Genomic DNA, 20,725 nt, shown 5'->3' with positions numbered 1-20,725 from the left:
TCAGGGGCTTTCGCTGAATCGCAGTTTCAGTTTTGCTAGCTGCAACATCAAGGCTTTCACATATAGATTGTTTAGTGTCTTAAACATCCCCTGATGCTGCTTTTTTCCTGCTCTAAGACTAGATATGATGATGCTAAAGCTGCTTGATAAATAAATCATTAGTAGTTTTACATATGAACTTTTTATGTATTTATTTCCCCTTATCAAATGAACAGAAAAGATTGCAAAGATTATGTTTGTACTTAATCCCTGTGAATGAACAAGTTAGTTTATGTAGACTCCTTCTGAAACTTGACTCTCCTAATTTTTCAAACTTCCCACTTGATTTGTGTAAAAACGTTGTCTTTTTTATGTGTGTAATGTAGGTGGTGGTGTGTGTATCAGCAGGCTACAGACACAGTGCTGCTGTTACAGAAGATGGAGAGCTGTACACATGGGGAGAAGGAGACTTTGGAAGATTAGGTAATTTGAAAATTTCATGAGATGCTTTTGAAAAAATTCCTGTGTCTAGTAATGATTTTATACATCTGTTTGCCTTGTTCTCTAATTGTCTACTCTGTGTTCACATACACATGTACTCGGGTGGGTGCATACAGCTGACAAGTGCAGCAGCTCTTAAAAGTTTTCAGTTCAGTTAATTTTACAAAGATTATTTCTAAAAGATTTTTCATTTCAAGGCAAGTTGCTTTTTATTCATTCCTAAGAATGAATGTAAAAACAGTTGACATTTAAAATAAACTGAAATTCTAGATAAACTTCATTTAGTGTGACAGTGGAATGATTCTTTGAAGAATCATAATAATATGGCTAATAATATCAAGGGTCTGATTCTAATAAGGATACTTCATGTTAAGTCTGCCAGAATGGCTTTTACCTTAATACATCTAAAAAGTTAAATTTAACTGAGACAAGAAACCCTGTATTACTATTTCCTTCAAGTTAACTTGTCTATTTCATCATCTTTGCTGTAGAGCTGCTGTGCCTGGTGTAAAACTACTATTCTTGAGCAGGTTCAGTTGAACCAATAGGTTTTGTGTAGAATATTTTTTCAAGTTGGGCTTTAGTTCCCATCTGTTTTCATTAAAGGTCACAATCATCAAGTGTAAGGGGCAAAAGCAAGCAAGTGGCAGGGGTGGAAGATGAGGAGAGTGTTTGACAGTCACAGCTTTCAAGGGAATCAGCAGAAGTTCTGAGTGTACCCCTGTTGTTAAGAAAAGAGCTCTGTGTTAGAGGTTTAACTAGAATTTTGGTGGGAATTTTGGAAACCTTCTCCTTGAGTTTTAGATTATTGTGGAGTTTTGACATCCTTTGGGGGTCTTGGGGTGTACAGTGGTGAGTTCTAGAATGTAGCTAAATGTAACATTTCATTGGGTTACAGGGCGCTCTGAATATTTAATCAGTTATGGGTACCAGTGATATTAATTTTCCTCTGTTCTCCATTTTTCTTCGGTATCCACAGACTTTCTGGAGTTTAGTAGAAATAAAACTTTTTATGAAGTAGGTGTTAGCTGTAATGTACAAGGTTTCTGCAGAAAGGACCCGTTAGAAATGTGGCTGCTAAGGCAGCTGAGGGGCTGATCTGTCCAGTCTGTGCACTATGGACAGGAGTGACAGAGGGCCCTTCTCACAGCTTCCTCATGCTGTGCAGGACACCTGCTGCCCAGCACTGGCAAGTCTAGCCTCCTATCAGCTGCTATTGAAGGCAGTTGTACTAGCAATTAGTTGTATTTCTTTTCAGCTAGGTGGAAAATAATCATAAGTTTTAGAGGCAGTGAGATCTGACCAGGTGTTCTGGAGTATGTCTTAAAGATTTAATATTTAACTTTATGACGGATGTCTTTCAAACCTTACTACAAATCTTTCAAAAAAGTTGGCAGAAATCATCATTTGTCTGCAATACACATGGAATTTGAATAATCTTATGATTGCAAAACAGATATAGGACTTTAATTGCCACAAAAAGAAAATACTTCTTTCTTTTTTCCTTAGGTCATGGTGACAGCAACAGCCGCAACATTCCAACTTTAGTGAAAGATATTAGCAATGTAGGAGAGGTTTCCTGTGGCAGCTCACACACGATAGCTCTGTCCAAAGATGGGAGAACTGTGTGGTCGTTTGGAGGAGGAGACAATGGTGGGTAAACCAAATGTTTTTGGGAGTAATTCTTGTCTTCTTCCATCTGCCTCATAGTTTCAATACTCCTTGCAGTTTGGTTCTGGTTTTTATTCATCATTTGGTAGCTGTTCAAGAAAGGGATTCTTAAAAAATCTAAATACAATATCTGAAGTTCACCTGCAAGATTATAGGATTAAAAAAAAAAATATTTTCAGCAGGGGAGGAGTTTCACAGCACAGAAAGGTCAGTGAATAGATGAACAGTTCTGGAAAAAATGCTGTGCTGATGACTTTCAAATAAGCTCACTCATGATATGACAGTAGCTAATTATGTCCTACAAACTATTGCATATAAACTGCCTGGGATTTGTGTTTCAATTTTAAAATAGACTATAATAAATATATATTTATATATATATGTAATTACAAGTCTGTAATTACTGTAATTGAAAGAAAATAGGTTTTATAAAAGTTGTATTATGTTTTAATTTTAAAAATCTACTCTGACATCTTTGGAAATCCAAAACAATCTCTTTTGGGGTACTTTTTAATTGTTGTCTATCCATTAAAAATACCTTTGAAATACCATTGAAAATAAGAAAGTTGTGTTTCCTCCCTTTGCAGGCAAACTTGGTCATGGTGATACAAATAGAGTGTATAAACCCAAAGTTATAGAAGCCTTGCAAGGAATGTTTATTCGAAAAGTTTGTGCTGGAAGTCAGTCTTCACTTGCCTTGACATCAACAGGGCAGGTAGGCAAAACAAGTTTCACTCAAATTGTGGGAGTTGGTGAAGAGGGTCTGGGTTCGTATTATCTCTGCATTTGTTATTTTAACTGTTGAGAAAATGTTCAGCTAGTACTTAAGGAGAAGTGAAGTTCCTGATTAGAGATTGGAGTACCTAATGCACAAGAGTATTTCAAAATGAGCTAAGAGTCATCTAAGACACACTTCTCAAGATTCTTGCTTAGTCTTAGAAAACATGTATTAACCTATGTTTTTAGATTAATAAATGTAACCAGTATAAAATCAAATTGGATTCAAGACACAAACAAGAATGAAATGCTTGTAATTTTTAATGCAGTAAGCAATTCAGGTGATTAAGTGATTTAATAGATTTTTAAAATGTATATGTATATTAGAATATAGTTATGACCTGCAAGTTTTATTTCTAATCTGAAAAATCTCAGGAGAGCTTGGAACTGAATGTTGAGGTGGTAAACAAGGGCCCTTCCTGGCATGATGGGTGTATGTAATCCAATAAATATTTCCACACGTGTAACTCAGCTGGCCTTCCCTCCTTCAGCTCTGTGACTCAGAGGCACTGGCTTTTCTAAATGGGGGTTAGGAACCTTGACATTCACTATAGCAGTTTGTTTTCACTATAGCAGTTTGTTTTCACTATAGCAGTTTGTTTTCACTATAGCAGTTTGTTTTCACTCTAGCAGTTTGTTTTCACTCTAGCAGTTTGTTTTCACTCTAGCAGTTTGTTTTCACTCTAGCAGTTTGTTTTCACTCTAGCAGTTTGTTTTCACTCTAGCAGTTTGTTTTCACTCTAGCAGTTTGTTTTCACTCTAGCAGTTTGTTTTCACTATAGCAGTTTGTTTCCCTGCAGCAGCCTCCCTGGTGTGTGCTCCGTGGCACCTCAGTGGTGCCATGGGGAAGGAATGCCCACTCTGTGACACATGTGTTCAGTCAGGAAAGCCCTGTGCACATTGTGCTGATAGTGTAGTGCAGTCCTTGTGCAGGTGGTTGGCTGGGATGTTGTTGCTGTGCTGAGCAGTAGCTCAGGTGTGACCTGCAGCTGTTGTGTGCTTGCTTTGCTCCAGGTGTACGCGTGGGGCTGCGGGGCCTGCCTTGGCTGTGGCTCTTCAGAGGCGACTGCTCTCAGACCCAAGCTCATTGAAGAGCTGGCAGCCACCAGGATAGTTGACATTTCCATTGGTGACAGTCACTGTTTGGCACTTTCTCATGGTAAAGAGAATAAGCTCTGAAATGACATCATCCTCCTCTAGATCAAAAGCAGTTGTATTTCAGCTTTTTTCTACTTTATTTGTGTTTATAGATAATGAAGTTTATGCTTGGGGTAACAATTCAATGGGACAGTGTGGACAGGGAAACTCTACTGGCCCCATTACTAAACCAAAGAAAGTAAGTGGTTTAGATGGAGTTGCAATCCAACAGATTTCTGCAGGAACATCCCATAGCCTTGCCTGGACAGCTCTTCCAAGGGACAGGTAATGATGACATTTGGGACGGGTATAATTTGATTCTTTTATGCAAGTCCTCTTTGGGATATATTTAACTATTTCCTGAAATACATCTCTGTCAAGCATTCTGTTGTAATGTTTTGTTCTGGAAAGTCTTCTTCCTCTCATCTTTCCTCCCTCCTCTCTGCTAATTGTTGCATGTTACAAGCAAAAGGGTATCAGCACCAAAGATTTGGATATTTCTTCTTTATCTATGAATGTTTCTTACATGCAGTTAGACAAAACCTACCACTGTTTATTAAATATTGACAAGGGAGTCAGTGGGAGGTGAAACAACTCAGTGTTCTTTATTTTTTGCTTCTAAGGGGATTTTTTATGACTTGGGAAGTTTCTTTTAGTGTAATAAGTAGTACACTAATCAGGAGACTTTCAGAAAGGGGAAGTTCAGACAAATTACTGAGGTGCATTTAAAGATCATAAAAAATTTCTGTGCGGTTGCATGTTAAACTGAAAATAAATAGTTTGGTTATTAATAGATAGTAACTCAAATAATATTTTTACACCAAAGATGTTAGCAAGTGATTGAAGTGAAACAGTAAACGTTTATGTATGAACTAACACAAAGGAACAGAAAAACTTAATATTTGGAAGATAATTCAAGAAGAATTTCAAATGCCCTGTTCTCAAGGGAGCTGTCAAATCAGGAAATAATGCTCTGTGCATTTTATCAAAGTCTCTAACCTGACATTTATGCTAAAACCAGCTTTGTGAATATTGGTCAGCCTTTGGCTGAATCAGATTAAATGCATATGGCTTTAGATTTATGGCATTGAGGTGTTTTTGTCCATAAATGTGGAGTGTTTGATTGTAAAGAGTTTTACAAAAAAGAGAGAAGAAAATACCTTTATGGGTCAGGAAGTTGGTCTGCCATAGTTGTATTACTTTGCTCTAAGAAAGAAACTGGTTTAGTTAAGTGTGTATTCAACTTGTTTAAACTATTAATTTATTAAAGCAGTTCAAGATTTCCAGAAGGTAATTTTCCTTGATGTTTGATTCCAGGCAAGTTGTGGCATGGCACAGACCCTATTGTGTTGACCTTGAAGAAAGTACCTTTTCACATCTTCGTTCTTTTCTTGAGCACTACTGTGACAAAATTAACAGTGAAATTCCTCCTCTTCCTTTTCCTTCATCAAGGTACATACAGCATATGTGTGGTACAGATTTTTATATTTGGTTTTTCTTTACAGCAATGGTGCATGGCTTAGTCTTGGTTACTCTATTCTTTAACAAGCATAAATCTGGTTTACCTGCTCACTCAGGTGCCATTTGTGTAGAATTACTCTAGTGCACTTGTATAACAGAGGAGCTTTACAGTGTCTCAAATATAGCAGGATCTTTAGTCTGAAATTTGTTTCCATTATGCAGTGAATTAAATGCTTTATTTCAGATCTTTCCTTTAAAACTCATTTTTCTGTTGAAATGCATTTACTGTTTCTGTGTTGTCAGTTCTTACTCCTGTAACCAGTGTTTCAAATATTTTTAAGAGGACTAGAAGTGAATAACCTGACTTCTTGTTTTTAACCTGCTTGGTGTAGTTCTATATCTTCTGAGAGAAGATTACATTTATTGCTTCTTAAAAGTTTTTTTTTTCCCCTCTGTGTATCATATTATTGTTTATTTCTGTATTTTGAGACTGTTTTGCTTAATAATTCATGGGACTACTAATCTAAAGTGAATGCCTCTTACAACCATTGTCCACAAAAACACTTCTCTATTCTAGTTTCAGTTTTTGTTCTTTTAAGGAGGTTGGCAGTAAGTTTCTCAGAGGAGTTTCCTTCAACTCCCAGTTGGAATTTACTTGCTATTCTAATATGAAAATACAAAGGAGAGTTAAAAGCTTAGTGCGCAAATAAGTGGAAGGGAGTCCTGCTAACAGTAGGAGAGGTTAACAGATACATATTTCTTTTACAGGGAACATCACAATTTTCTTAAATTGTGTTTGAAGCTGCTTTCTAATCACCTTGCACTTGCACTGGCTGGAGGTGTAGCCACCAGCATTCTTGGCCGGCAGGCTGGTCCTCTTCGGAATCTCTTGTTCAGACTCATGGACTCTTCTGTCCCTGATGAAATTCAAGAAGTAAGTCATGCCTTGTTGTTTACATGTGAAAATTGTACTACTCTCTTCTCTTTTTTTTCTGTGTAGTTGGATATTTATTAGACTTTCTGAATGATTCTGACTTGCCAGTTTTACTCAGTAAAGGTAAAAAATGTAGTCACCATCACTGTTTATGATCTGAAGGCAGAGGAGAATGTTTGCATAAGAATTTCAAAAAGCTGCTCTATTTTGTAACTTCTAAATTATTCTTCCCTGTAATAATGAGCCTAAAATGTTTTTGTTGTGGATTGAGTAACCGACTTGGTTGAGTAATTCTCCTAAGATGCACTCTTACAGGAAATAGCAACTTTTGTTGGTCTTGTTTCACTCCTTCAGTGTACTGCACATTGTTTGTGTCACAGCATAAAAGATTTGTGTGCTATTGTGTGGAGAATTCTGATATTAAATGAAATTAAGCAGATATTTGGGATATATCATGTATGATGTATGGTAATTTTGAAGGATACAGGTGGGTTGATTATTTCCCATATTAAGAAGTATTTTTGGCTGCTCTGATTTTAGGTTGTAATTGAGACACTGTCAGTTGGAGCAACAATGCTACTTCCTCCATTGCGAGAGAGAATGGAATTGCTACATTCTCTTCTACCCCAAGGTCCTGATAGATGGGAAAGCTTATCAAAAGGACAGGTAAGGTCAAGTAAAAATATACCTGAGAGCAGTTGGGCTATGCTTTGGGTTTTTCTGTGGGAACATTTTGAGCTATGAGGTGAGCCTGATGTGCAGAGTGCATTTCTGGGGAGATGCAGCGCAAGGCCCAGCCTAACAAAATCTGCAGGGCAGCCTGGCTAAACCAGAGGGGGTGAGGCAGAGAGCACTGCTTGTTTTCTCAAGTGAAGGTCCACTACAGAGAGCTTATGGATTGCTATGGTAGTGTATCCAGACAAGTTTAGAGATAAGATAATTTTGAATACTGGATTGATTGAACAAGCCTTGGTCAGAGAAAATGAACTGTTTCCTGGGATGAATACTTGTATAACGCTTTCCCTACATGGATTTCACCCTACATTGCAAAGATGACTGCCAGGTTCATTTTTGTACCCTTTTTCCTATGTACAGTGTAGAGAAATTGTGTGTCTCACACCCATCTTCCCAGATGATCAGATTTCTCCAGGATATACTAGAGAAAGTGTTTGGTTCAGTGTCTTACACTCATTGCCCACCATGTGGACAGTCTGGTTTCTGTCTCTCTTAATCTCAGATTTTTACTAGGTGTGGTCAGTGCAATTCAGTAAATTTATCCATTCCTAATAGTTCAAATCTTCATGAAAACCTGGAATTTTTGGTAAAGCCTTCCAGCTTATTTCTGTGTCCCATTAGAAGATTTTTATTGGGTAACTATTACTAATGCCTTTTTTCTCCTAAGCTGATTATTTTATCTTTACTAACAAGAGTAATTTTTGTGTCTAAACATTCTTGTTTAGAGAATGCAGTTGGACATCATTCTGACAAGCTTGCAGGATCACACCCATGTAGCTTCCCTGCTTGGCTACAGCTCCCCATCTGATAGCACAGAAACTGCCTCGATGTGTATCAGCTATGGAAACCTCTCTGATCAAACATATGCTGTCCAGAGCAGTCATCCAGACACTCATCTAGCTGAAATCTTAATGAAGACTCTTCTAAGAAACTTGGGATTTTATACAGTATGTACAGGCTTCATTTTAATTTTCCTTTTAAAATTATAATTAATTTTTGATATTTTGAAGGATTAATATTTTCCCCCCCATCTTAAGGAAATGGTGCTAATTTTGTTTATCTGAAGTAGCACTGCCACATGTATGTGTCCTTAAGTGGACTAAAGCCAGTTAAATCATCCCTAACAATATGGTTCCAATACTGCTCTAGTGGTATTTATTGTTTAAGGTGACTTATGTAAGTGCAGCTGGTTTCATGTCAGACTATTTTATTGCTCTTGCTTTGGTTTCAGATTTTTCTGGAAGAGAAAACATAACACAAGATGTAAATAGTTTATATACAGTGGTAGCCAGTATAATCTCAGCCACCAGGGAACAATAAGCAGACACCAGGAGCATTAATCTATTTAATTAACTTCACTGTGGTGGTAACTACCTTGTAATAGAGCAGCAAGTACAGGTCTTACTAAACACAGTGTGTCAGCCAGATTGTTTTTCTTAGAAAGTGTAGGGGAGCGTGGGAGCAAATCACTGACTCAGTTTCTTAATCAATCAGCCAGTTGAATTCAACAGTGAGGAGAAATCAGAGCTTTGGACTTCTTGGCATAGTGTGGAGCTCCTCAGGATTGGCAGTGTTTTGTTCTTCTCTCTAGACCTCCTTCAGTCAGCAAGGTGCACCTGTCTGCTTTGAATTGGCTGCTTAAAACTATTTCAGTTTTTCCAATGGATTCCAAGGGAAGTCAGGCAGCCATCCATGTTCTCCTTCTACTGCCATCCTGGATAGTGCAGTCAGGGATTATAGTGTGAGATATATTATGCATCAGCCCACAACACATCCTAAGGAATTATTCCACAGTTTTAACACATGTGCCTAAATTATTTTAACCCATTGTGCTTTGGGGGCAAGGTTAGGAACTGAGTTTCTGAATCTGGTTATCCTTGGTGAGGAATAAAAGTGTTACTGCATGTGAAAGTAATATGGTAAGAAATGTTCACCTGACAGCTACCACAGTCATTCCAAACAATTGGAATTTCAAGTTTGCTTATCCCACAATCCACTTGACACTATCCAATTTCTTCAGTAATTACAGGTGCACATAGTAAAGATGAAAATGCTTCTTTTTTAGGTGATAATAAAGTATTATAGTACTTGAAGCAGAGTTAATTGTTATCTTTTTCCCACTTCTGTCTTAATAGGACCAAGCCTTCGGAGAACTGGAAAAAAACAGTGATAAATTTCTGCTAGGTACATCATCTTCAGAAAACAGCCAACCTGCTCATTTGCATGAGCTTTTATGTTCTCTACAGAAACAATTGCTGGCTTATTGCCACATCAACAGTGTTACTGAGGTGTGTATCCTTATTTTTACCATTTAGGAGAGAAAAAAAAAATTTGGTATTCATAAGTATCAGAATGCTGTAAGTTTCCTTTTGAAAATCTTCTGAGTATTTGAAAGCTGAAGTGTTTTAAATAGTGAACCCCTTATCTGTATTTACAGAATTATTCTTGTGTTTGTTTCCTTCTAGAATTCCAGCAGTGTGGCACTGCTTCACAAGCACCTTCAGCTTTTACTGCCTCATGCTACAGATATCTATTCCCGTTCTGCAACACTGCTTAAGGAAAGCTCTTGGAATGGTAGTGTTGGGGAAAAGCTGAGAGGTAACTGTCCATGGAAAAGCCAGTAATGGTGGCTCTATCAACTTAGGCCACTTTTTTTTGCTTAGGTTTGAATTTAAAAAATGCCTTATTTTTCCTATATCTGCATAAATTAGGCATCCCAAGGCTCCCCCAGAGGAGGAGATGAGGTATCTACCCAGGAATGGCTGGTTCATGTTTTTGATAGGACACTTTGTGTGCAGGAAAAGCACAGGTTGGAGAATGCGAGTTCTCCATTCTGTTCACCTTCACTCCAGAATGTGAAGTTGAACAGAATACAGAATGTGCATTATTGTTTCAGTTTTGTTAGTTGTAGATTTCTCTTTTTAGAAGTACAATTATTGTGACTAGTGAAAAGTGTGTAACTAAAATAAGAGATTAAACAAACCCATCAAGTCAACCTTTATTGCTTAAGACATTCTGAGATAGCTGAGGTGCAATTCTTTGACTTTTAACATTGTGCTTACATAATTCCATAACTGTAATTAATTCAGGTTTGGTTTTTTCTCTGCAGATGTGATTTATGTATCAGCTGCTGGCAGTATGCTCTCCCAAATTGTCAACTCACTGTTGCTGCTGCCAGTGTCAGTAGCCCGGCCTTTGCTGAGTTACCTGCTGGATCTGCTGCCACCTTTAGATCGTCTCAACAGGCTCTTGCCTGCTGCAGCCCTTTTGGAAGATCAGGAATTACAGTGGCCTCTTCATGGTAAGTGTAATAACAAACATGCTTTTCATCTGAAAAATAAACAATGGCATCTATTCTAGTGGAATTTAGCTCTCCCTTTTAAGATGTCTGTTTTTTTTAAAACTGCTGCATCTCCTTTTCAGTTTCCTTAATGTATTAATATCCCTTGCTGTGAAGTAATTTTTCTGCTCTGAGTGCTGCTTCCAGTTGTATCCTTAATCTGTACTTGTTTATCAGAACACAGAGAAGTGTGTATTAGACAAAGCAAGTTCTTGGGCAGAGTTTAAAAGAGCCTTTACTTCATGAGCAGCTGTGCCATGAATGGTGGTGGCCTCTGCTGTGCTGTAGTTCCAGCGTTCAGCAATCTGTTTGTCCTAGCTGCTGTTTCTTCAGTTGAAAGGTGGCTGATTGAGGGGCAAATCTGCAATTAACTGGGAAACATTAACAAGATCTGCCATTAGCGTTGGGATTTTGGAATTGTTTGTGCCACCTGGGCATGTGTGACTAACCTGGCACTGAACACTTGCAGGTGGCCCTGAGTTGATCGACCCTGCGGGCGTGCCCCTGCCACAGCCTGCCCAGTCCTGGGTGTGGCTGGTGGACCTGGAGAGGACGGTGGCGCTGCTCATCGGGCGCTGCCTGGGGGGGATGCTGCAGGGCCCTCCGGTGTCCCCTGAGGAGCAGGACACGGCCTACTGGCTCAAAACCCCTCTGTTCAGTGATGGAGTGGAGATGGACATTCCTCATTTAGGTGAGCTTTCAGTGCCACTGCCTAATGGTCAGTGTAAATACGGGCTCAGGTGTGAAATTTCTGATGATGTTTGAATAAGTCCCTGTACTGAAGGTTTGTCTTTCAGCATTCTTGTCTATTTGTGTAGTAATACAAAAAGTTCCAAAATGGTATTTAAGGTTATGATGTAATTTATAAAGAGTCTTGGAAATGCATTCTGGAGAAAAAAAATCGCAATTTCTCAGTGGAAGACTACAGACTTCACACAGTTAATTGGAAATGTTTTACTCTTGGATGCTCAGCATTTAACAGACACTCCAGGAATTTAATTTTTCATGTTAATGATTGGAAAAATCTCTTCTATTTTATTCTACTTGCAAAATGATTTCTTAATTAATTAGAAACAATACTGTTAATAGCAAACTTCATTCTTTATGATCCACCAGAATTATCGACAGCTCAGCAGTGGTGTTCCAGTCATCCCTTCCTATCTGAATGGGACACTTGCTTCTTTGTGCCCTGTTCCTCCCTCTGGTTCTGAGTAGGCTACTCCAAGTCTTAAAAAAAGTGTTTTAAAGTGGGTCCAGGCAGTAATTGCAAGTGCACAGCTGTGCAGTTCAGGTAGAAATAATGATACAGATTTATGGAGAATTCTTGAAAAAGAGTTGGATAATGCTTTTAAATCTTCATAGATATTATATAGATTGTCTTTTAAGTCACTTCCCTATGTAAGGTGAATTTGTGACAGTGACATGTCTTGATTTTTTTTTTTTCTTTTTTCCTTCTAAGAGGAAGGTCAAAGGTGCTTTAAATGCTGTTAGATAGATGTGTCTAATCCTCAACATTTGCAGAGTTTAATTTCTTTGGTATTTCCCTTGTGTTAGATAAATGCATGAGCTCCTTGTTAGAAGTGGCCCTGTCTGGAAATGAGGAGCAGAAGCCCTTTGATTACAAGCTGAGACCGGAGATTGCAGTCTATGTTGATTTGGCCTTGGGCTGTACAAAAGAGCCAGCAAGGAGCCTGTGGATCAGTATGCAGGACTATGCTGTCAGTAAAGGTAAGCTGTTGACAATACCTGTGTATGTTAACAGCAAGTGAAGCACTCCAGCTACGCTCCTGGCATAATCCTGCATTTTCTTTGGCAGCAATTTTTAATCCTACAACATGATAAACTTAATTTACTGTTATGTTCCATGATCTTCCTTTTGCTTTTCCTGTTACTTACTTTTGACACTGATTTCAGTGCTTGGCAAACATGTAGCTCAAGGCTGTTTTCCCTCTGAACTGGTAAGAAGAAACTCTTGTTTGCTTACTCAGTTGTTTTTTTCTATTTTCTGAGTAGAGCAAGGTAAAACTTGCAATTAAAAAGAAAAATTAAAGGGGACGAGATGGGGGAAGGCAAAATAACTTGCAAAATATTTTAGGAATGGAATGAAGGGGCAAGTCAGCTTTTGTTTTTCAAGTCTCTGGAAGGCTGGTCCTACAGTAGTAGTAGCTTTTCATGCTTATTGCCTATAATATAGGTTCTTGCTCAGTCTTTCCAGGTTCCTTTTATTGAGATCCACTGATCATTGTAGTTGTACTGTAACTGCTGTATCCAGAGATAATTTTCTGTAGCTCTGGCCAAGCTGAACCAGATGAAGAAAAGAGAAAATGGTATTGTGAGCCTGTGGAGAACAACACAGGGAATTCTGTTACAGGATTCCACAGAAGTGGGAATTCCAGTAAAAACAGTGCTGGTTGTCTGCTTGCAAAATCTGAGTTGAATGGGCTGATCTGTATAATCAGGCTGTGGAACTGGGTTCCTTAGAAGTTGATAGGGGTCTGCTCTGTTCAGCTCAAAGTTGAATGCTCACGTTAGTAGAGCCTCACAGGCAGTGTCATGGAACTTGCTGAGGAGCAGGTGTCTTAGACTAGACTTTCCTATGGCCAGGTATGTTTTGTCATTTCTGCAGCTGTTCACAAGGATTTATAGATAATATTTAACACAAAAATGTACTATTAACTTGTTTGTAAAGATGGGGGACAGTAATTTTTTATTTACCCATGGAGAATTACGATGCTTTGTGAAGGTTTGCCTGGCAGTTCAGTTATGTCATAGTGGAGCAATATTATTTTCATACTGGCTCTTTTTAAAGTGGGGGAGAGTTTTTTGAAATTAAAAAGTCAGTTCCTTAGAAAAAAATTAAATGGTTGAAGATATTGAATACAATATTGAGAAAAACAAGTATTTCTGGTTTTTGGGAATGGTAGCCAATTCTGATAAATCATTTCTATTTTCAGATTGGGATACTGCAACTTTAAGTAATGAATCCCTCCTAGACACTGTGTCCAGATTTGTCCTTGCAGCTCTTCTGAAACATACGAGTTTACTTAGTCAAGCTTGTGGTGAGAGCAGGCAAGTAACTCAAAGCTGCTATTAAAAGTTCAGCTTGACTTTTTTGAAAGGAAGTTTGTGTGATTTTTTTCTGGCTTGATGTGGTTTTCTGTAGGTACCAGCCTGGCAAGGCCTTGGCAGAAGTTTACCGCTGTGTGTATAAAGTTCGGAGCCGCTTGCTTGCCTGCAAGAACATGGAGCTTATTCAGACCAGGTCATCCTCCAGAGACAGATGGGTAAGGCTCTCACAGTGCATCTCTTTGCAGTTCTTCTGGCTTTACTGGCTATTTAGAAAATATTACATAATTGCCAGGATTTTTTTCTATCCTGTTGTAAAACCTTCACGAGTTTCCAAGTGAAAATGGGCAGGGTATAATTAGGAATCCATTAGTCTAGAGTATGTGATATTAATTCAGTTAAAGGAAATGATTGGTTGGCATCATTTGATCCAAGCCCAGCCTCGAGCCTGGTTTTTCCCTCTTCCCATCTCTAGAATGCTGGGCCACAGAAGTCCTACAGTTTAGCTGGAGATAGCTCAGCTGTGTTGGGCAGGCCACAGCTTTGTCTGGTTGCCATTCCTGAATCCAGCTGCATTATCTGGGCCTCGGATCTCTGAACCTCTCTCTTCCCTTTCCTTGCCTACCCCTTCTTCCTTCCTCCATGGCCACATTATCTTCTTAGTCCTGGCATTACTTTAGGGCAACTTGTCCTTGTCAGCCTTATGTGAATGTCTGATATGAGAGCACTGGGCCTGAAACTGGCAACTTCTGAAAAACTTTATTAAGCCAGATCAGCATTAATGATGCAAGTGCTCAGTGAATTACAGGGGGCCTGTTTGGCAATACAAAGTAGCCTTAAAGCAGGTTTCTCTGATAGGATTTTTAATTGTGGTTTACAATCTACAAGCAAGATATTTTTAATGAACAAAATTCTCATGCAGCATCAGGATTAAGAGGCTTTTTAGCTGTATTGTAAAGCACTAGTGGTGCCCTTAAAAATAGTGTATATGTCTCCTACTTTTGGTTAATATTATGGGGATGTGTGTCACTTGCTCACTTCCTTTCTCAGGGTAAGGGTTTAACATAGTTACAAGAGGCTCAGCACTTCTGAAAGCATTGGGTGTGCATGCAATAAGTTCTGTTACTCCCAGAAATCATCAAACTTACAGATGCAATACAGCAAATCTGATATATGCAGTAGATTTATTGCTTCAGATTTAGTGCCATTGGGAAAAAGGACCTGGTTTGCTTTTACACAGTATACCCAGGCTTATGGTTTCTAAACGCCTTGGTGCTGAAGTGTCAGAAGTTTGACTGTAGAGTGTAATTAAGCATTACAAGGAGACATTTTTCTGCAGATAATTTGAGTCATGGTTACAAAAGGGAAAATTAAATTTTCCAACTTAACTATTTAAAACCTTGAATGTAAACAACTGTCTTCGTTGTATATTTCACACAGTATCAAAAATACTTTTTGGTAGGAAGAAGCCTCTTATTCAATGCCTGTGTCCTTGTACATTCATCTTTCATTTTGGTGAGAATTTCACTTCATGTGTGTAATTTTTTTAATCAAGATGCTAGATAACCAAGAATCTGCTGATGTTGATACTCAAGAACATTCTTTTACTCGTACAATTGATGAAGAAGCAGAAATGGAGGAGCAGGCAGAACGTGACAGGGAGGAAGGACACCCAGAACAAGAAGATGAAGAGGAGGAAAGAGACCATGAAGTTATGACAGCTGGGAGTAAGTACTGGTTATGTGTGTAAATAATGCCATGTCCTTTGGAAGGACATGTCTTCTTCACTCTGAGGTAAAACTGAAAAATTATTTAAAAGATTATGAAAGATCTGTCTGCATAAACATTTTGAGAGGTTTATTTTTATGCAATGATGTAGTGTTTTTTATACTGCAGGTAAGTTTTTAGGCACAAAGGAATGTGAATACCAAGAGAGTTCACTGCAATTCAGGGCATATGACGTATACCAGCACTTCTGTATGCACTGTCTGCAAAATACTTGGTTCCATCTTGTTTTCTCTGAAGTTCTTGCCATTAGATCTCTGACTTTTCATCAGTATTTAGATACAGAATTTTGGCTGTGTCTGCACGTGTTATTGTTTTATGCTTTTAAGGGTAATGTTATTCTGAAGTTTGGAAACAAAACTGTTGACAATAGTGGACTGTGTTGGAATTCACTTGTATGTGTAAATATTTCTGCTCTTAACAATGTGGAGATTTCAGTCAGAGTTCGGTATTTATAACAGTATTTGCCATATTTTCTCCTGGACTTTGTGAACATCTTGTTTAATCTTCAGAAGATAGCTTGAAAAGGTGAATTTCACCAACTGTTACACTGACTGGGGCTTGTAGTCCAGCTTGATGGTGTAGTTAATCCTTAATTTTTTCAGTTTCAGTAAAGCAACAGACAGTCACACAGGGTTGGTTTTTTCTCTGTTGTGAACTGAGTGTTGCCAAGACAGCATTTGTGTTAGCTTTGGAACATTTCTGTAGGATGCATGTAGCTTAAAAAATGAAATTGGCTGACTTGAAATATTTTCCATTGCCGCACAATTTTCTTTTCCAAGTATTGTTCCTGTGGATACTGCTAAAATGTTCATCTTTTTCCTGTCTCTGCTGTTATCTCCTATTCTGCTGACAGTTTCCCATTAGGCCTTCCCCTCCCATTTCTCTTTGGGACCTTATTGACCAGAATGTATGTTACACCTTTAGTTTTATAGAATGTGTCATTCCATGGAGTGCAGTGGAGCTGAAGTGCACATTCATGAGCTGATGTGTGGTTCTAGAAGATTTACATGTCACCCACTCAGTACTGGCAGTGTGTTTGGCTGCTTGATTTGCAGTTCTTCTGGGCAAATGCTCAGAGCTCTCAAATTCCACCTGGACAAGGCTTCTGGGTACAATAAAGGAAATGTATCCAGAAACATTCAGACAGAAAAGAGTCTTACATGCACAGATAAGCAGGAAGATGATGAATCTCTCACTTGTGTTCCTAAGGGACGCTGAACCTGGCATGTGGAGTTCTATTCATATCAGTGAAGGAAGTATTTGGTTTTACCTTTGCCTTTCCAAAGGGGATCTGAATCCTTAAAGAGATTAAACCAAGAGAACTTTAGATCTTTGAACATAGATGAGGAGGGCTCTCACACATACTCTTTAGAAGAATCTGACCCTTAAGACTACAGCAGAATTAAGTAAAGTGTAGGCTAAGAATTTTGATAGGATCTTCATTGTCCTGCCCAAAGCTAATAAAAGCCTGGAACTGTTCCAGTGTCAAATTGGAAATATTCTGATGTCTACAATACGGATTTACAGAAGCATTATTTTATATGCATCTGCTGAAAGGCAAATGTGAAATAATCTCTTTGATGCTATTGAAATATGAGTTGGGTTGCAGTAAGATACTGAAAGAGTTTTGGTGGTCTGTCAAAGTGCATTGTCCTTCATTTTAAAGTTAACCTTGTATAAATGCTTCATTTAACTTGTTTGCATGACTTCTTTATGGCACTGTATTAGCATTGTATTCTTTTACTGTTAGAAAAATATTAGTTGCTCTTTATAGTGGGGCAGTTCTTGCCCCAAAATGTAGATGAATATTTTCTTCTCTGTGGCTTTGTCTAGAAGCTAAGACTTTCTTTTTGTGTTGCATGTTACAGAAATATTTCAATGTTTCCTGTCGGCCCGTGAAGTAGCTCGCAGTCGGGATCGAGACAGGATGAGCACGGGGACGGGGACAAGAGCTGATGATCCCCCTGCTCAATCCCAGCAGGAGCGAAGGATCAGCACTGATCTGACAGAAGGGCAGGATGTGTACACTGCTGCCTGCAACTCTGTGATCCACAGGTGTGCCTTGCTGATCTTGGGCGTGAGCCCTGCCATCGAGGAGCTGCACAAGCGAAGGGAGGACGGGCAGCTCCAGCAGCCTCCCTCTGCTGCTCCAGAGGGCATCGGGCTCATGACCAGGTGGGCTTTGCTGACTCTTACACCGTGGTTAACTCTTCTCTACTCCCTTTAGAATTGATTATACAACCCCAGTTTTCCTCTGAGCTTTATTGCAGTTTTATTTAGGAGAAAATTACTGCTGAGAGCCTCTGTTGAAAAGAGTGATTTTTCTCATTTTTCTTGGCCATGCTAACTAAACCTGAAGAGTTTTATTCTGTGTGTACCCTATTTAAGTTTCAAAGTTGAGCTTAGCAGTAAGTAGTTCAGATCATCAAGTGTACAGACAGCGTGAGGTACTTTGAAAAATTGTTCATTTTTTTTGTGTTTGGATTTTTTTTACCATATTTGTGGTTTTTTGAACCATACCAATGTCCTATATAGCAGTGTTAAAAAAACCCAACTGTGTATGTTTAAAACAAAAGATTCAAAGCCTATTACAACAAAAGTGTTGTTCATGATTGACTTTTACCGATATTCCTGTCATAGGCATGGATAAGACTTGCTAGGTGTCCTGTTTTGATATTTTAAATTAAGATATTGATGGGAAAGATATTAAGATATTGAGGAGGAAAATTATATATATATTTACTACCCTTTTATTCTTTTTGCCTCTTTTTGGAAATCTAGTCCCTAAAGCACGGGTGGCTACCTCTGTTATTGTGAAAGTGGCTTTCATCTCCAGCATATCAACTTTAGGATGCATTTTTTGGGTGGGTTTTTAATAAGTTCAGTGCTTTTTCACCCACTTACTCTGTCTCTGTTTCTTGTCCTCTCAGAGTGTTTCTGTTACTCTGTGTAATACTTATGAAGGCTCTAGAGCAATCACTCATTTAAGGTTGACATTTGTTCACTTGACCAGTAAGGCTGTTAAGAAGTAACAGAATTTACTAATACCCTTTTAAAATAGACTTGAAGTCATCAGACCACTCTTTTCCTCTTTAATGTGGTCTTGTGATGTTCTGTGATAGTCTCCTCCCAAATAAAACTGTGGCACCTGCTAAATCTGGCCATCTTACCTTTGTGTAATATCAGCATTTTTTTTTCTCTGTGTGTGTGCACACGAATGTGTGTGCACCTGAAGCAGGAGTGAAAGTCTTACAGCAGAAAGTCGCTCCATCCATGCCAGCTCAAGCTACAGACTCATGAAGTCAAGAAGTGAATCAGATTTGTCTCAGCCAGAATCAGATGAGGAAGGTTATTCACTGGTAAGTAAACCAGTATGCTGTATTTAGAGATTGTCAATAGAATGTTTGGCTGGGAAGTTACATCTGAAACATTTGTTTAGCTCTGTCTTTCGGTACCTTAATTCATCATTGTTAAGAGGAAGCACTAATGGTAAAATAATTTGAAAAAATTATAGCTCTTTCAACTGTCTCACTTTTATAGTGAGGGATGAAATGTAAATACTCTAATATTATGCACCACATATGATCACCTGAGGAAATGAGGCTTTTATTATTCTTTTAATTTAGAGTGGAAGACGAAATGTTGATTTGGATTTGGCAGCCTCACATAGGAAGAGGGGTAAGTTCTCTTGTTTACCTGGTGAATACTAACCTGATGAATGTTAGGAGTATCTCAAGTTAAACTGTGTTTGCAATTGCATACAGTTTATAGTTACATAGCAGGTGTTAAAACTGAGCATTTAAAATAATTGTTACCCACTCTGTGTTGTGTGAACTTCTGTTGCTTTGTGGCTTGGTTATAGTATTTCCTTGATTATTACTCTTCATTCTGGTTTCTGCAATTGTAATGCTCTTTTGAAACAAGTGAGGTTTTCTGTTAAATGAGTCAGGAATCTGCATTTTGTTTTCACTCATGTGACTTGAGGAATAAAAATTTGTGAGAGAAGCTTATGTGGAATATTCCATTCTTGTGCTAACAACAAGCTTTTACAGTAAAATGTGCTTGAACCAGGAGAGCTTGTATTCAGAAGACACTGCTTTACTTTGCATCCTTTGAACACCAGCACATCTACAGAACCAAGCAGCCACATTTCCTGGTGCTCTTTGTTACTGCTTCATACTGGGAAATCTCAATAAGCTCCCTGATAGAAGGTGGTGGGGGGAACTAAAAAGTCCCACTGCCATCTGGATGATGCAGAATCTGCCTGAGAATCACGACTCAGGTCTGCTGTATCTGTAAAAAGCATGGGATTGTGCAAACAGGAATTAGGTTGAGTTACAATATTGATATTCCTCAGTAACAGAAGCCTTGATACTGTTGAGTAAGGTAAGAATTCTGGTTTAAAAGGCTTAATCATTGAGCAGAATACTCAGAGGTTTCATGCCTTTGAAAGTCTTTTGGAATTGCAAAGGGTGTTATCAGTGGCAACACTCATTAGATTTCAATATTTAATGTGGAAAGTGATGCCTTGTCCATGCATAATCAGTTGAGCAAATAAAGAAATGCCCTAGAGCTGCTTTTACTGTGACAGCAGATGTATCATGGCATTCTCTGGGTTAGAACATCTGTCAGAAGGCCTCTGTCAACCCCTGATCTGCAGGACAAGCTTTGAAGTTGGCATTTTCAGCTTTGCCATTACTCTGACACAGAACTCTGTACTTGATATCCTCTGTGTCCTAAGAGTAGCCTAGGAAATAATCTTGGATTAGGTCTCAGGTACAATATGTCTCCTGAATTATGGTTCCTGGACTGTTGCTTAGGCCAATGTTACTTCTGTCACAAGCCTCAGGAAGTGAGGAATAGTGCAAGAGTAGACTTCATCAAAACTTTTATTGCAGCAAGAAGATTCTCTACCAGGTCTGAACACTGAAAAGAAACAGGTAAATACAGTGAATCTGTCCAGAATCTAAAAGGACACTCAAACAGCTCATTTGCAACCTGAGCACTGTCACAACATGTACAGATGCCACTGTTTTGGTACTGGAAGACTTCCTTGGGAGTTAGCACACAGTAATGCAGGCTTGTCTGCTTGTGCTGGGTGATCCATATGCCAGTTTTGGTTGATAGCCAGAGGCAGAGAGTGCACCTATAGGAAAACATTCCTCATACATCTGTCAAGGTCAGACAAAGATCTACAAATACTTGTGTGGTAAATGGATGGGCTGTTCAGCTCAGTGCTTTTTATGGTCTTTTGTCTCTTGTGACACGTCTGTTTTGTGAATCCTAGTTATCTCCTAGAACTGAAGCATGTCCCAGTGTTTGCTGAGGGTGTAACT

General features: G+C 38.7%; 1 protein-coding gene across 12 annotated transcripts in view; it reads left to right on the top strand.

Annotated features, from left to right (window-relative positions):
* Nucleotides 1-20,725, top strand: part of HERC1 (HECT and RLD domain containing E3 ubiquitin protein ligase family member 1) — a 102,462-nt gene that overhangs the window by 36,916 nt on the left and 44,821 nt on the right. For 10 of the 12 annotated variants that reach the window (XM_077185755.1, XM_077185757.1, XM_077185758.1 and 7 more), the window contains exons 6-25: nucleotides 366-462; nucleotides 1,990-2,133; nucleotides 2,739-2,866; nucleotides 3,943-4,087; nucleotides 4,179-4,350; nucleotides 5,383-5,517; nucleotides 6,295-6,460; nucleotides 7,001-7,126; nucleotides 7,921-8,142; nucleotides 9,331-9,483; nucleotides 9,661-9,793; nucleotides 10,305-10,496; nucleotides 11,005-11,226; nucleotides 12,090-12,263; nucleotides 13,490-13,604; nucleotides 13,699-13,819; nucleotides 15,157-15,328; nucleotides 17,258-17,564; nucleotides 18,625-18,748; nucleotides 19,016-19,067. In XM_077185755.1, the coding sequence (XP_077041870.1) occupies nucleotides 366-462; nucleotides 1,990-2,133; nucleotides 2,739-2,866; nucleotides 3,943-4,087; nucleotides 4,179-4,350; nucleotides 5,383-5,517; nucleotides 6,295-6,460; nucleotides 7,001-7,126; nucleotides 7,921-8,142; nucleotides 9,331-9,483; nucleotides 9,661-9,793; nucleotides 10,305-10,496; nucleotides 11,005-11,226; nucleotides 12,090-12,263; nucleotides 13,490-13,604; nucleotides 13,699-13,819; nucleotides 15,157-15,328; nucleotides 17,258-17,564; nucleotides 18,625-18,748; nucleotides 19,016-19,067 (3,100 nt within the window). The remainder of the gene's footprint in view (nucleotides 1-365; nucleotides 463-1,989; nucleotides 2,134-2,738; nucleotides 2,867-3,942; nucleotides 4,088-4,178; nucleotides 4,351-5,382; nucleotides 5,518-6,294; nucleotides 6,461-7,000; nucleotides 7,127-7,920; nucleotides 8,143-9,330; nucleotides 9,484-9,660; nucleotides 9,794-10,304; nucleotides 10,497-11,004; nucleotides 11,227-12,089; nucleotides 12,264-13,489; nucleotides 13,605-13,698; nucleotides 13,820-15,156; nucleotides 15,329-17,257; nucleotides 17,565-18,624; nucleotides 18,749-19,015; nucleotides 19,068-20,725) is intronic. The other 2 variants (XM_077185765.1, XM_077185759.1) reach the window with 1 other exon arrangement.

The sequence above is a fragment of the Agelaius phoeniceus genome, chromosome 13 (assembly GCF_051311805.1).
Source record: "Agelaius phoeniceus isolate bAgePho1 chromosome 13, bAgePho1.hap1, whole genome shotgun sequence".
Classification (NCBI taxonomy): domain Eukaryota; kingdom Metazoa; phylum Chordata; class Aves; order Passeriformes; family Icteridae; genus Agelaius; species Agelaius phoeniceus.
Note: the sequence above shows the minus strand (reverse complement) of the source record. Positions and strands in the feature narration are given on the sequence as shown.